We start from the raw sequence: 14,055 nt of genomic DNA, 5'->3' as shown, positions 1-14,055 counted from the left end.
TTCTCATCATCGCCCTGCAACCTGCTCTCTATCGGACTCTGACGGAATCTGTTTGATTTTTCTTTTCAGGAAGACACTGACAATACCTTTCAACAGAGCTGAGAGATAAATGACAAAGCTACAAAACTCACCATGAAGTAGAATACGGATGGTCTCTGACCTACAGTGGTTTAACTTAACAATTTTTCCACTTTACGATGGTGCGGAAGTATACCTTGAGTAACCATACAACCATTCTGTTTTTCACTGTCGGTACAGTGTTCGGTAAATTGCACGAGATATTCAACACACTGTCATAAAATAGGCTTTGTGTTAGATGATTATGCCCAACTGTAGGCTAACGTAAGTGCTCTGAGCATGTTTAAGGTAGGCTAGACTATGCTATGATGTTCAGCAGGTTAGGCATATTAAATGCATTTTTTACTTATAATATTTTCAATTTATAATGGGTTTATCTGGACATAACCCAATCATAAGTTGAGGAGAATCGGTACCTGGTTCCTGTGCAGACAACCTAGCCCACACCTAGCAAAAAGTGTGTTTGCTAATTTAATATCCATGATATCGATTGGTGTTAAGACTGGCCTTGGGTTATTATTCTTAATCAAAAGAAATAAAGTATGTGGAAATGTTCTGAAAACTACAAAGGACTGCACAAGAGAAAGGCAGTGTTATTGTTATGATTTTGAAGGCAATGCAGATTCTGGGATGCAAATTCTGGTATGGATAACAAATGCCAAGGACCAAGGCAAAAAACAAAAACAAAAAGGATCCCGACGAGAGAAATATAAAAACTCAAAAACTATTAAGATGAAACTTCTGTTGCATGCCACACTGCACGAGCCTAAAGATCAAGAAAGCCCTGACTTACTATGATCCCAGGAAGATGATGTGGTGGGTTTGGTGACTGTGGTCTGGAGACAGAAGTAAGCCGTGTCTACTAAAAGTCTTAAGGCATCAACTGTAGGCTCCAGTAGGGGAAGGACAGAATCCACCTGCCCCCTCTTTGGATGAGAACACACAGGGTTGTGTTCTGGGTGTCATGCTTGAGAGACACACTAGCCAAGCAGAGTAATCAGTGAAGCAAAGTTTGGCACATATGGAAGAGCTGAAGTACCGTAAATTTTTCAGCCAGGAAAGAAACTTATTGAAAGTGCATAAATGAATAAAAACAATCATTCTGAGAAGCAAGCTGTACAAACAGGCATGAGATAACCTGAGTTTTCTTCACCAAAAAAGTGTGTCTCTCTGCGAGGCAGAGTAACTATAGGATAAGTCGGCTGTCTGGCTAACAGAGCACTCACGATCCGCTCAAGTGTTCCAACTGAGGATGGGTGACTGCGTGTCAGAGACATTCAGGAGGGGACAGAGGCTTGTCAGCACCAAGACCCTTTTAACTGTGATAACCTGGGCTTCTAACTGGCTTGGCAGTTTCGCGGGTGTAGGCAGGTGCTAGGACAGCCGCAGCTAAATGAGAAGAGGCCAAGAACTGTGCTTAGCAGCTCTTCTGTCTCCCCCTCCCGACCTAGCACCCAGGGACAGAACAGGGCATAGACTGTAGGGGCAACACATGCTAAAGGATACATGCTGAACGATTAAGACACTGTGTGAGGCTTGTTTGCAAGGGGAAGATTGTGGTGTGGAGCAGGGAAGAGGGTACAAGAAGCAACTTCTCAGACCCTGAACTTTGATCCACAGTCAGAAGGTGAAACCTTCTTCCCCTTCTGCTTCTACTTGGGGACAAAGCTGACAAGCATGTGACCCCTAGAACTCCTGTGCTCATCATAGTATACGTTCCACATTTGTACATCTGATACAGTATCCAATGTACACAGCCGGCATAGGAAAAAGTCTGCCTTCAAACCCCAATGTGCCAAAATGTGCTTGAAAAGCTCTTTAAAGCATTTGTTATGTGCTTAAAACAGAGAACACTGTGGAAGGCAGTCCTTTATTTAGATCTTTTTTATCTGTGAAAATCATTATGTCCCTTGTAGTCTTTATTGTTTAAAAAAATGTGTCTCTAATTATTGTTCCTAGGCCTTCCCCTCTCAGTCTCGCCAGGTAACTGCAACATGTCATCAAGCACCGCCAAAAACATGCCACGCACATTAGTGCTGTCTGCGCCCCTTTTGAGTGCTAATTTAGAAAAACTATCCCGCTCTCCAATATGCCTCCTTGGTCTCTTTTCAAGAACTATTTTTGTTCTCTCCTCCCACCATGCATGGGAGAGTGTGAATAGCCGTTTCCTGGGTCCCCACCGCTAAGGTAATGAAGGATAGTCTACCCCACCTCCTAACTTTCAAGTTCACCCCCCCTTTCACTGCAGGACAGACCACTCTTTACACACGCTCACTTTCATCCATGCTCTTCCTCTGCTCTAGAATGGGGCTTAGCACACTTGCAAATGTTGCCAAATCCTCAGTCTGCCAGACACGCATAGTGATTTAAATAGTCATTGTTCTTAATTTTTCTGTGCTGCTAAACCAAAAAGAAATAGTGCCCTCCATGAATGGAAAACAGTCACAGAAACACCTTTGGAAAAGAGAGGCCCTCTGGGGTAGGGGAGTCAAAGTGAGCCAAGCTATAAGGATCTCCCTATTACCTTGGAGCTAAACCAGACAGTTCCCACAGGACAGAGCATTTCTGGCCAGGTTGGGGCAAGATTAAAACAAAGGTTATGATGATGTAAGAGTTTCATCTTACACATTCATGAGCTACAACTGTTTACCAACACATATTTAGGGGGTGGGAATACATACACATTGGCTATTATACACTATGAATTTCATTCTCACATTCAGACAAAGCATTTAAGCCCAGAATTGTCCAGAAAATGGGGGGCGGGGGCAGTCTACATTTACTTTGAAATGTGAATTACTTAAAACACAGAAGAGGCAAAAACAAATTGCTTGACGAGCTGGCATATGATGTCTCTTGTATGTTAAGAAAGTCATAAAATTATAGCTGTGCCTGCGGCCTCAAGGCCACACGTGGCCCTCCAGATCCAAAGGACTTGTTAAAAGGATTTGTTCTGTAAAATATGGATTTGGTCAAAGGCCGCACTCAAGGATCCAGAAGGCCACATGCGCCCCACCCCTGGTAGGGCACTGATTGTCCACCGTTGTCCATCCTCTGTGTTTAGGCCTCCACACATCTCTCACAAAACACTCCTGACACATTTCACACAGTGCAATGCCTCTGCTAGGGGAGCCACCTGCACTCAGGGGACAAAAGTGATGTCCAGCTGAAGCTACTCAGAGCAACTGCTGTGCAAGAGCAGTGGTGGCCCCAGAATATTCTCAGTGTCCTTCCTATACTCCAGTGATGTTTACTAAAGTCCTTAGAAAACACTGGAGGGAACACTGGGGTGACAAAGTCTAAAGTCAAATATCTTTACAGAGAAGGGGGGCATATTTCCAAAAGCTCTTTGCTTCTCTGGCTATCATTTCAGTTCTTTAGTCCAAACCCAGCGCAGGATGTCTGAGGTCTGCCAGAAAGAGGACGATCTCGGAATAGGACGCTATTTTCATGGATAGCTATTTCTTTGTGGGAGACACAGAGACAACTAACCAGGCAGGAGGACAGCGCCTGTTCTTGGCTCCAGCTGGCAGACCTTGCAGGAGGCGAGTCCTCCAGAGCCGGCTGGGGACAGGTCAGCGGCCTCACCCGGGCAGGCGGGGGAGAGTTGTTGAGTCTTTTTAGGGGGAGGGGCGCTCTTCCCATAGGTGTACTAGGACAGGAGTTTGGGTGCAAACTAGGAAAGGCTATGGTGTTCCCGGAGAGCGGGGGTGTAGTGTCATTGCAGAAGGCGGCAAAAAACCCTCGCTTGACACCTAAGTAAACGCACCTTGTTTGGGGGACGAAGAAAATTAAGCCCATGCGGGATGCATGTACACACAGATTACTACCACTTTGGGGACTTCAGGTCCCCCGCCCGCTCAGGCTAGGACGTCGGTCTGCATGGAGAGGGACGGAGGGAAGGGTGGAGGCGATCGGGGTGGGGTGCGGGAGCTCGCGAGAAGGACACGGGGCCGGGGCGGTCGCAGCCCTTACCTTGCTGACCACGTTCTGGACAAGGCCGGTGCGGATGCCATAGTCCCATGCGTGGCAGTCGCAGTTGGAGGCGTTGTCCCCCTTGTCGGGAGGGGATGGCAGGGGTGGCGTGTCGCCCCCGTCGGCGCCACTGCTGTTGCTTCGGTTGCCCGGGGACCCCCAGGCTGCAGTGGAGAAGGGGGTGGTCGGGGGGCTGGTCCAGTTGCCCACGTCGCCCCACCTGCCGGTGGCGGTGACTCCAGCCAGCTCGGCGCCTTTGCCGGCCCCGCGGCACCAGAAGTTGGGCTGGTCCAGGAGGAACGAGTCCGAGAACTGGCTGAAGCCGATGAACAGCGCCGGGATCCAGGTGAGTAGCACGAGGGTCTTCTGGTAGCCCCCGCCCAAGCCCCCGAGGAAAGGCAGCACCGACCCGTCGTAGTCCAGCAACAAGAGGCTCGGGGCCGCCGCCACCGAGCAGCAGCTCGAGTGCGGGCCGCCGCCGGGATGCAGTGGGGGCAGCGGCTGGATCTCCGCGCCGCCGCCTGAGCCAGCGCGTCCCCCGAGGGGCGCCGAGGCCGCTGCGTCCCCGGGCGGCAGGGAGCCGTTCTCCTCGGCCGGGGCCGGCTGCCGCCCGGGCCCGCCGCCCGCCGCCTCGCGCCGCCGGTCTATCGCCATGGCCCGGGCCCGCGGCGCCCGCAGAGGCGCATAGAGCGCGGCGGAGGCTCCGCGGGCGCCCGGGGCAGAGCGTGCCGGGCCGGGCGCCCGCTGCCGCCGCCGCCGAGGAGGGCCCGCGGCTACAGAGAGAGCGCTCGGGGCTCCCGGTGCGTCAGGCCGCCCCCATCTCACCCGCCGGACCCCGCGCCCCGGGCGCTGCGGCCCCGCTCGGGCGCCGGGCAGAGGCCGGCCGGGCCCTCAGCTGCCGCGGCTCATCGGCTCCGCGGCCCGGGCGCCGGCGGCCAAGCCCGCCGCTCTCCTCTGCTCCGCACCAGCCGCGAGTGGCGGAGGAGCGGGCGCCGCGCCCGGCCCGCGCCCTTGCCGGCGGCTCGGGGCCCTGCGGGTGGCGGTGCCGGCGCCGGCGTGCGGGTGGCGCGGGCAGCGGCCGCCGCTCCCGCGGTGCCCGGGATGTATTTATCGGACTTCGGGCGCCTCCCGGAAACCGCGAGCTCGGCACCCAGCCTGCCGAGCCGGCCGCGCTCTCAGGCTCCTGGAGCCTCCCTCCTCCTCCTCCCCCTCCCTGCCCCCCGGCCCGCCCCCTCTCCCCCCCGCCGAGGTGGAGGTAACCGCGGCACCTGCTGCGCTCGGCTCCTGCGCGCGAGCGCCCCCTCCAGCCCGGACGTGCCGCGGCCGCCTGGGATCCACGGGAGGAGGGCGGGGGAAACGGGACACCCGGGGCCCGCCTGGCCGGAGGAGCCCTTGCCGGTCCCGGCTCCTCGCCGGGCGGGGCGAGGGAGGAGGAGGCGCGCGGAGCAGGGGCGCGGGTCAGCGGGGGTTCCCGGGGGAGTGGGCGCGCGCTGGGAGCGTGTGGACAGGGTCGTCCTCGAAGCTCGGCTCCCGCAGCAGCGCAGGACCCCCACCCAACCCGCGTGTGTCGGGTCTCCGTGACCTCTGTCGCTTTAGAGGTGTCCAGCCGCCCAGCTGCCCGCACCCCACTCCCAGTCCCGAGCCCGAGGGTCTCCGGCCTTCCGGAACAACCCTCTGGCCTATTTCGAGGCTCAGATAAGGTTGATTTTTGTGTCGGCGGAGCGGGGTCAAGGAGGCGCATTTGCCAATTTCAGGTCTCCAGTCTCCCGCAGCGTCAGGTCACCCGAGACAGACTGCAGCACCCACTCCCAAATCGCCATTTCCTCCCCCACTCCAAAGTGAATGCTATATAAGCACAATGCTAGAAGGATGTATCTCCAACCCAAGTTATATATACACATTATAAACGTGATGGCATTCCCCAGCCCCTCCCCAAGATCTTGAATTCACGTTTGGAACGCCTTGTGCACAGGCGCACACATCTACACTCTCGCACAAGAAGACAAACCTCTCCCTCCTCTCCCCTGCTCCAGCGCCAGCCGTGCCCAGCCAGCGCTATATAAATAACACCAGCCCTGCGGCAAACGGCTGCATTAGCATATTTCCTCCTGCACCCAGCGCCCGGCCCCAGTGAGAATTACGCGGAACCTTTCACCCCAGCGTCCGTACATGCTGGAGAGATTTCATATTCTGAGAAGTTTATTAATGGAAGTCTTAAATGGAGCAATCCATTTCTAGTCTTATTTGGGGCAAAAAGGAAACGTGAAAGAAATGCTTTTGCTTTCCAAAAGAATATACTCTAAGCTACATATACTGAGTGTATTCTTTTGCATTTCAATTATTTGCTCAGCTAACCGCTGTATAATTTAGTGGAATAAATTTTTAACCTGCAGTTCAATGTTATGGGCAACATGTGCTTACTGCATAACACGCTGGCACATGCGAGAGAACTGTTTCTGAAGGCTCCCAGTGGGTCAGGCGCGGGGGACAGGAGAGGCTGTAGACTTTCCTGCACCCTGAGAAGGGCAGATTAGATAACAATGGGCGGAAGGGGCCCAAAAGGGCTGTAAAAAAAACAACAAACCTCTGAGAAATGGGTCTCAAAACCTGCACATATTTAACGAGCTTTTGGGGTGATCTTGCATATTGTGTATGAGCTAAGATTTTTTCCAACTTCACAGTATTTATTAGCTAAACTTTTCCTTCCTTCTTCTCCCCTCATTTGAAGAGATAATACATGTTAAATGCTGACCCAAGGCCTAAGGTAGAGTAAGTGTTCAATGAATGTTAGCCATTTATTATTATCCCTACTCTGGCTGTTTTATACAATCTGCATTTCTCCTTCTGAATTTAAATAAAACTTTACAGATTTCATTTATTTCGTCTACAGCAGCTGAGTTTTCTAGACGAGGTCTGCTTTGTGTTTAGCTGTGCCTTGTTTGCCCATGGTCACAAGGACCCATTCATTTTCTTATTTAAGAGAGAGAGAGAGAGACTGGATCTGACTATGTTGCCCAGGCTGGTGTCAAACTCCCAGCTTCAAAAGATCCTCCCAACTCAGCCTCCAAGGTAGCTGGGATTACAGGGATGAGTCACCAGCTGGCTCATATAACTCACTGGAAAAACAAGCATTGCCATTGACCGTAATGACCATTCCAATCAGAATAACAATCATAGTGAACTTTTCAGAATTAGCTTTCAAATTCACACTCTCACTCAGTCCTCACATTCAGTGCCCGAAGAGGTGGGCTTTCTAGACTAAGCAGTAAGGATTAGGTGACTGAGTACCAGATCAAAGAGTTGGCCCCCACCAGAGCCAAACAGCTGGTTTTGAACCCAGATATTCTGACGGGACATTCCAGGGTTCCTCCATTTCATCATACAGGGGCTGATTACAAAACCATAGGAAAGAGTTTAAAAAGATATTTGTTAATGTGTATTTTCAGGTGGGAGAAGCTGTGGCCTCGGGAAAGGAGCTTCATTGTGAAGAGGTTGTAAGTCTTTGTTCCCAAAATATAATTAAAAATCCTCAAATAGTATATTCTCAGCATTTGGGGACACACTGGAAAATGGTACCGTCTAAAACTGAAGCTAAAAGGAATCAACATAAAATGTTTGGAATTAACCATATGCAGCACTGACCCAGGCATTGTAATTAAGTTGTTGATTAGATTAGCAGTTTCTCTAAATCCCTCTTGGATTGACATTTGCACCAAATCTAGTCAAGAAGATCAAAATGTAACTAATTTAAAATAAACTGGCTTCGATTTCTTAAAACATACAACGAGTGACCTTATAACAGGAACAAAAGGAGTAAAGAGGAAGAATTTGACACTCTGACAGTCTCTGGGGTGAGATTTTAGGTCCACCAGCTAGTATAGGGAAGCCAACCAGACACCTGCTATCAAATAACCCTTTCTAACTTTCTGTGTGGTAGTTATCATTACCTGCTATTTTTCTTGTTTATTTATTTACTACTTCGCACCTCTATAATGTGTAAGCACCTGAGTACCTTGTACCCAGCTGCATCCCTGGAGCCAAAACAGTAGCTGGCACATGCAAGATACTCATTACCTATTTGCTGAATAAATAATGTACAGTTATCACTTGACAATACTATCTATTAAGATCATACAACTCTGTTTACTTTGATTCTTAAGTCACCAAGCAACATTTTTGTATTTATTTAATCTCTCAGATATAATGCTCAGATCAGCCAACATGACAATTCAAATGAATTTGGTAACTATGTTTCTTATTGTAAGCTATTGTGGTTACTGGGTTAGCTCCCAAAATGAACTTCTTGTGGGCAGTACTGGCTTGCAGATGGTGGCTTGTAGGCCAAATGCAGCTCACAGACCATAGGCAATGTTTTCAGAAAAATAACTGCTAACGTTTCAAAATTGGGAGATAGAGCATTTAGGAGGAAAAATGTGTTTTGGGTTTCTCTTAACATCGCAGAAGTCCTGGTCCTTTTGTGTCCCCATGTTTGTGGGCCATATTTTCTTGGAAGGCAACAAATTGGGTAGGTGCTCTCCATCTTGCCTGCATCCCTGCCTGGTGCACACTGCTCATGAATGTGATTTGGCCCTTGGAAGCATCTGAGTTTGTGACCCTAAATTTATGTTGGCATTCTGGATTCACTGATCTCTATCAATAAGCTGAGTCATTCTCTTTTCCTTTAAAAGCATGTTAAATAATGTACCAGTTTATAATTTCCTGAAATTGAGAAAGTAAAGAAATGAAAGTCATAACCTAATCACCAATACACTAGAACAATTTTATTTCCTTGGAGATAACAGTAGAAAAAAATTTTAGCTTACCTTTAAAGTTGATGGAAACCTAATTTTAAATCCTCCACAATCCTGTAAAAGTTAATTCTGAGGAATTGGTGTCAGGGTTGATTAACTTTAAATGTATAAGTCATACAAAATGGATTTCACATGGGTTTTACTTGTATATTCATGTTCTTTACACCTGAATTATAGATATATCACATTTGGAATATCACGTGTCTTTCTTTTTGCTTACTGTAGCCTGATTTCTTCTATTCATATAATTCTTTGAAAAGTAGGTTATCTTGATTTTTGGAGGGTGGGAGAAAGTGATTGAAATTACTTCCAACTCTAGTTGTGTATACTTGAATATTATTTTATATCACCCTTTGACTTTTGGAATGTCAACTCTGACTCTTTAACAAGGAATTTGACATTTACAAAACCTATCATAAATGAAAATGAAAAAGCTACTTTTGTTCAGTGGCAGAAATAATAAAAACATCACATAGTCTATCCGAAGGAAAGCTCAAGGTAATTTGCTTGAGAAAAACTACCTAGTTTTTCTAAAAAAAACTATCCAGTACAAGCCAAATTTATCTTTTCTGATCAAAAGGCCAAGTGTAAATAGCTGAAGATAAGACTTCCATGCAAAAAGCTACTCCATTGTAAATGTGATTGATAGGGCCCAGTCACTTTCAAAGTTTGGTCAAAATTTAATTTTGAACTCTTTTACTGAGTTAAAAACAATTGATAAAACAAATTGATCTAGAACTGGATGTTGGCTTTTGTTGGCTAAAATATCACAGATGTCACTTTTGCCTTATTGTACTTAAGGATGATCTTTGTGACACACACACATAAGAAAAAAGGACAGAATGCCAAGACTTAAAAGTGAACATCATGTGTTTCATCCCAGCATGGAAATAGCCTCTTCTGTTTGATGAGAATCATCCTAAAATTTGCACAGGAACTTTAGGTTACATGGACACTGGGCTTTGGCAATGGGTGTGAAATCTCCAGGGTGTCATCAGCAGAAGGGTTTGTAGGGAGAACAATTAAGAAACAAGTGTTTAGAGGCAAGAACTTTCACTTCCTAAGACAGATAAAATCATGCTCTTTAGATAGCCCCTTTCCTGCTCATTCTAAGTGGAGATGAAGGAAAACTCACAGCTGAATGGTCTGAGTCTTCTCTTAGCCAAATCTAAAGCCATTAAACGGATTTCCTTCAGTGACTAGGAGGTAGAGGGCGCCGGGAGGAATGAATACTCCTAAAGGAGCTAGATTAGACCCAGCATACACTTTCTGAGGCAAGATGCTTTGACCAAGACTCTTTTTAGACAATTTTTTTTTCCTTAATAAGGTTAGTTTGAATTTATAACTATTAGTCCTAAAGGACTTTTCATATTTTAAAAAGCTGGCTGTGTATGTATATTATTTTCAGTCTACGTTGTGGGCCATCTCAGAGGGCTTTGAATTAAGATTTATAGTTTCTATAACAAAAAATATAAACGTCTGGATGAAGTCACTAAACCATTTTTCTAAGTTAACAGTATTTTAAGTTTTTGAATTTTGAACTTTTTCTATTTATAAGGTGATTTAACGCCCTAATGTCAACGAGCACACCTCGCACACAGATAGCAGTTTCTAATACCATTCTCCAGTGAAAGGAAGCGGGGCTCCTTGGAGAAATGGCTGGGGCAGGAAACACGCAAGATGATCCTGGCATGTGTAGCACCAGAGAGGAAGTGCTGAACACTCCCCCGCCGCGCACACACACACAGTTGTGGGAGTGTGTCAAAGGGACATGGGAGCCAACTGGAAGAGCTCCCAGAGGCCAAAGCTGGAACAATTTGCGCAATAAAATAAAGTGCTGTTGAATAACAAAGCAAAGTATAAAATAACTGTGTCCATACTGATAAACATAAATGATTGAATAAACACATGGGTAAGAAGAGACAAATCTTCCATGCATAAGGATTTCAAATAAATTATGTAGCTACGCTGCTCTCAAGGAGGTAGAGCATAACTTCCCACCTCTTCAGTGTGGGCTGCACACAGTGACTTCCTTCCAAAGAGCAGAGTATGGAAAGGAGGAAAAAAAAAAAGCAACCCAGTGAGGCTTAGTGGAAAAACCTGGTCTTCATTCCCTCAGTCAGGTGATCAAGGTTGACAACAGCAGTGATGAATGGTGTTGAGAGTCTGTACCCTTGACGAGATGTGATGAAAATGGCACTTTACGTCTGTGATCTTTCTCCTCCAACCTCATAACCTGGTCTAATTATGAGAAAACATCACACAAATCCCAACTGATGAACATTCCATGAAATACCTGAGCAGTACTCAGAACTGTCCAGGTGATCAAAAACAAGGAAAGTCTGAGCCCTTGTCACAGCCGAGAGGAGCCTAAGGAGACAGAAGGACTAAATGTGACATGTGTCCTGAATGGGAGCCTGCGGCAGGAAAAGGGCATTTAGATAGAAACTAAGAAAATCTGAGTAGAGATGGACCTCAGTGAGCAACGATGTATCAATATTGGTTTATTAATTTTAACAAATGTATCAGGCTCATGTAAGATGTTAATAATACGGAAAACTGGGTGTGAGGTATATTGCAACTCTCTGTTAGTATCTTTATAATTCTTTTTATAAGTCTAAAACTACTCTAACATAAAAGGTTTACTTTTTAAATGTGACTTAACACTCTTTTAAACATTAATATTTCATTTTTGGCTCTAAATCAGTAATTTCTCTCTGTGTAGATTTTTAAATCTATGAGAATATTTTTAATCAAGTAAAGACTTAATGGTTTGGAACCCAAAATTGATGGGGGAGCAGAAAAAAATATAAATAATTGAAAAATAAATTTTAATAAAATCTTGCTACAGTAACTGATTTTAAAAAATACTGCAAAGGTCAAAAGGCACCAATGTCAGCAAAATTCCGGGCTGTGAACCAGGCTGTGGTCTAAGAGGCCAGCAAGGCCGGGCGGACCCTGAGCTCTATCTGCAGGACACGGTGACTGTAACGTTGTTAAAATCCTGCAGTTCTGTTTGTGTTTACATGTTTGCAGCCCATCTCCTTTTCATCATCAACCTGGAAATGCATTTAAACCGAGTTTTACTTTGGTTTCTTGGGACTTGTTCTCCTGCCTTGGTAACTCCCATAATGGTTCCGTTTCTTTGAAGTTAACACAGAACCTTTGGGGAGCTGCAACATGCGTGTGTCTGGAATAAGCAGCTGCCTTCGGGTAAGGCAGCCACGCAGGCTGCAGCCTCAGGTGAACGGTCTTTGACAGGGTCTTTTTATCAGCCAGAAAATGCTGGGAATGTAAATCTAAGGCCATTCAAGGAAAATTCCATTTTCTAGTATGTGTCCCTAAAGGACAGGGCCCCTGATTTATCTTTCTCCTTAGCTCTGCTGCTGGTCACAGGGCCTGGCACTCAATAAATATTTGCTGAATGGAGGAACGAAGGAAGAATGGGATGCTGTATGGGATTTTGCCGGGGGGAGAAGGTGAACAGTATATTCCCAGTTGAAAGAACAGCAGGCATGAAAACTCGAAGGAAGGAAGGAGAAGTGCATGTTTGGAAAAGGGTGAAGGATCTTTGTGGGCAGTCAGTGTGGCATTTCCATAGCATGATTTGTAGTATTTATAGAGTAAGAGTGGATGATGCTATTTTAAGTATAAACATTATAAGTTTTATAAGGAAGTTAAGAAAACCCTAGGGAAAAACTTCAAACAAGAAACCTTTATTGAGGTGTAGTTTATATATACACATCTTAAATGGACAGTTTGATGTTGTATACATTTGTGAAGCCATCTCCTCAATCAAGATACAAAACATTTCACTCAGCCCAAAAAAGATCTGTTGTGCCTCTTTGCAACCAATCCCGACCCCACACACCACCCTAGGCAACCACAGGTCTGCTTTCTCACACTACAGATTGGTTTTTCCTGTTCTAGAATTTTGAATAAATGGAGCTAGGCAGCTCATACTGTCTTGTGTCTGGCTTCTTTCCCTAGCGTGACACTGTGAGGTTTGCCCGGGCTGTCACTGTGTCAACATTTCACTCCTCAGCCCTGAGTAGTGTTCTGCTTTATGCAGATGCCACAACTTAACCATTTTCCTGCTAATGGGCATTTTGGTTACTTCCATCTCGGAGCCACTAAGAATCTTCATATAGAGTTCTTTGTGTAGACGTCTGTTTTCATTTCTGTTGGGTAAATACCTAGGAGTAGAATTGGGGGGTTGTATGGTAAGTCGTATCTCACTTTTTGAAAATGATACCTTGTGGGTCTCCAATCCACAAAATTGTCCTACGGCTGCTGTTAGAACAATGAACACAGGGCTGGATAGGGCACTGTCTAAGCTGGCTCAGAACAGTTCACATTCTTATGAAATTAGAATAATGCTCGTATTCTCTGAGGACACAAGTGACAATGGGGAGATGGCACAGTATGCTGGTGAGTCTGAAGCTAAAGGGAATACTTGTGTCTGAAAGGTAACTAATTTTAGACAACATAGCAAGTTGGTTCTTATACTTGCTTACATAGCAAGGAATCTATAGGAAATTGCCCATAGTGTGAGTGCATCAGTGTTTTTATCCACATGCAAATTATAGAAAACCCAAGGCTAACTGGCTTACGCAGTTAATGAACTTGATTAGCCCATGTAACGCAAAGGAACAAGATTTTCCATTTACACAGCCCAGCGTTATGTGACTGGGATGCAGGAGCTTCAGAGCCCTCCTGGCCACGGTGACTATAGGGCTGACATCAGAGCTTTTTCCACGTTCCCTCAGGGCTCTCGTAACTATTTTTGTTTGCAGGTCTGGGGACTGGGGAAGGAGGCCAGCTTCCGGATCTTTTAGTTCCATCTGCCCCCAACTTTAGCCTTTTCTTCAAAGCATTGCTCTTTTATTACTAGAGCCGATTTGCCAAGACAGCAGGAAGTACCTGGGTGTTGCCTTCCCCCTTAATCTGGGACAGGTGAGTATGGGACAACAAAAGCCCCAACTCTGTGGCCTGCTTTCTTGCACATGAAACCCCATTTTGGGGTCTGCTTCGAGGGACCAAAGCCTACAGTTTCAAGCCCAAAGAAACACTTAGCAGGACCTAGTGGGAAAAGCAGAGCATCTAAAGTCAGACTGATTTGTTGCCCAGACCTCACAACCTTCCGATGTGCGACCCTGAACAAGTCACATTGTTTCTGCCCGACTTACTT

At 46.5% G+C, this 14,055-nt stretch overlaps 1 protein-coding gene across 3 annotated transcripts in view; it reads right to left on the bottom strand.

Moving 5' to 3' along the window:
* SLC22A23 (solute carrier family 22 member 23) overlaps positions 1–4,787 on the bottom strand; it is a 164,576-nt gene extending 159,789 nt beyond the window's left edge. For all 3 annotated transcript variants that reach the window (XM_069493639.1, XM_069493640.1, XM_069493641.1), the window contains exon 1: positions 4,054–4,787. In XM_069493639.1, coding sequence (XP_069349740.1) covers positions 4,054–4,707 — 654 coding nt within the window. In that variant the 5' untranslated portion in view covers positions 4,708–4,787. The remainder of the gene's footprint in view (positions 1–4,053) is intronic.
* Between the last annotated feature and the right edge of the window lie 9,268 nt (positions 4,788–14,055).

Source organism: Eulemur rufifrons, chromosome 18 (assembly GCF_041146395.1).
Source record: "Eulemur rufifrons isolate Redbay chromosome 18, OSU_ERuf_1, whole genome shotgun sequence".
NCBI classification, from domain to species: domain Eukaryota; kingdom Metazoa; phylum Chordata; class Mammalia; order Primates; family Lemuridae; genus Eulemur; species Eulemur rufifrons.
The sequence above is the reverse complement of the archived record's forward strand: the minus strand, read 5'-3'. Positions and strand labels throughout refer to the sequence as shown.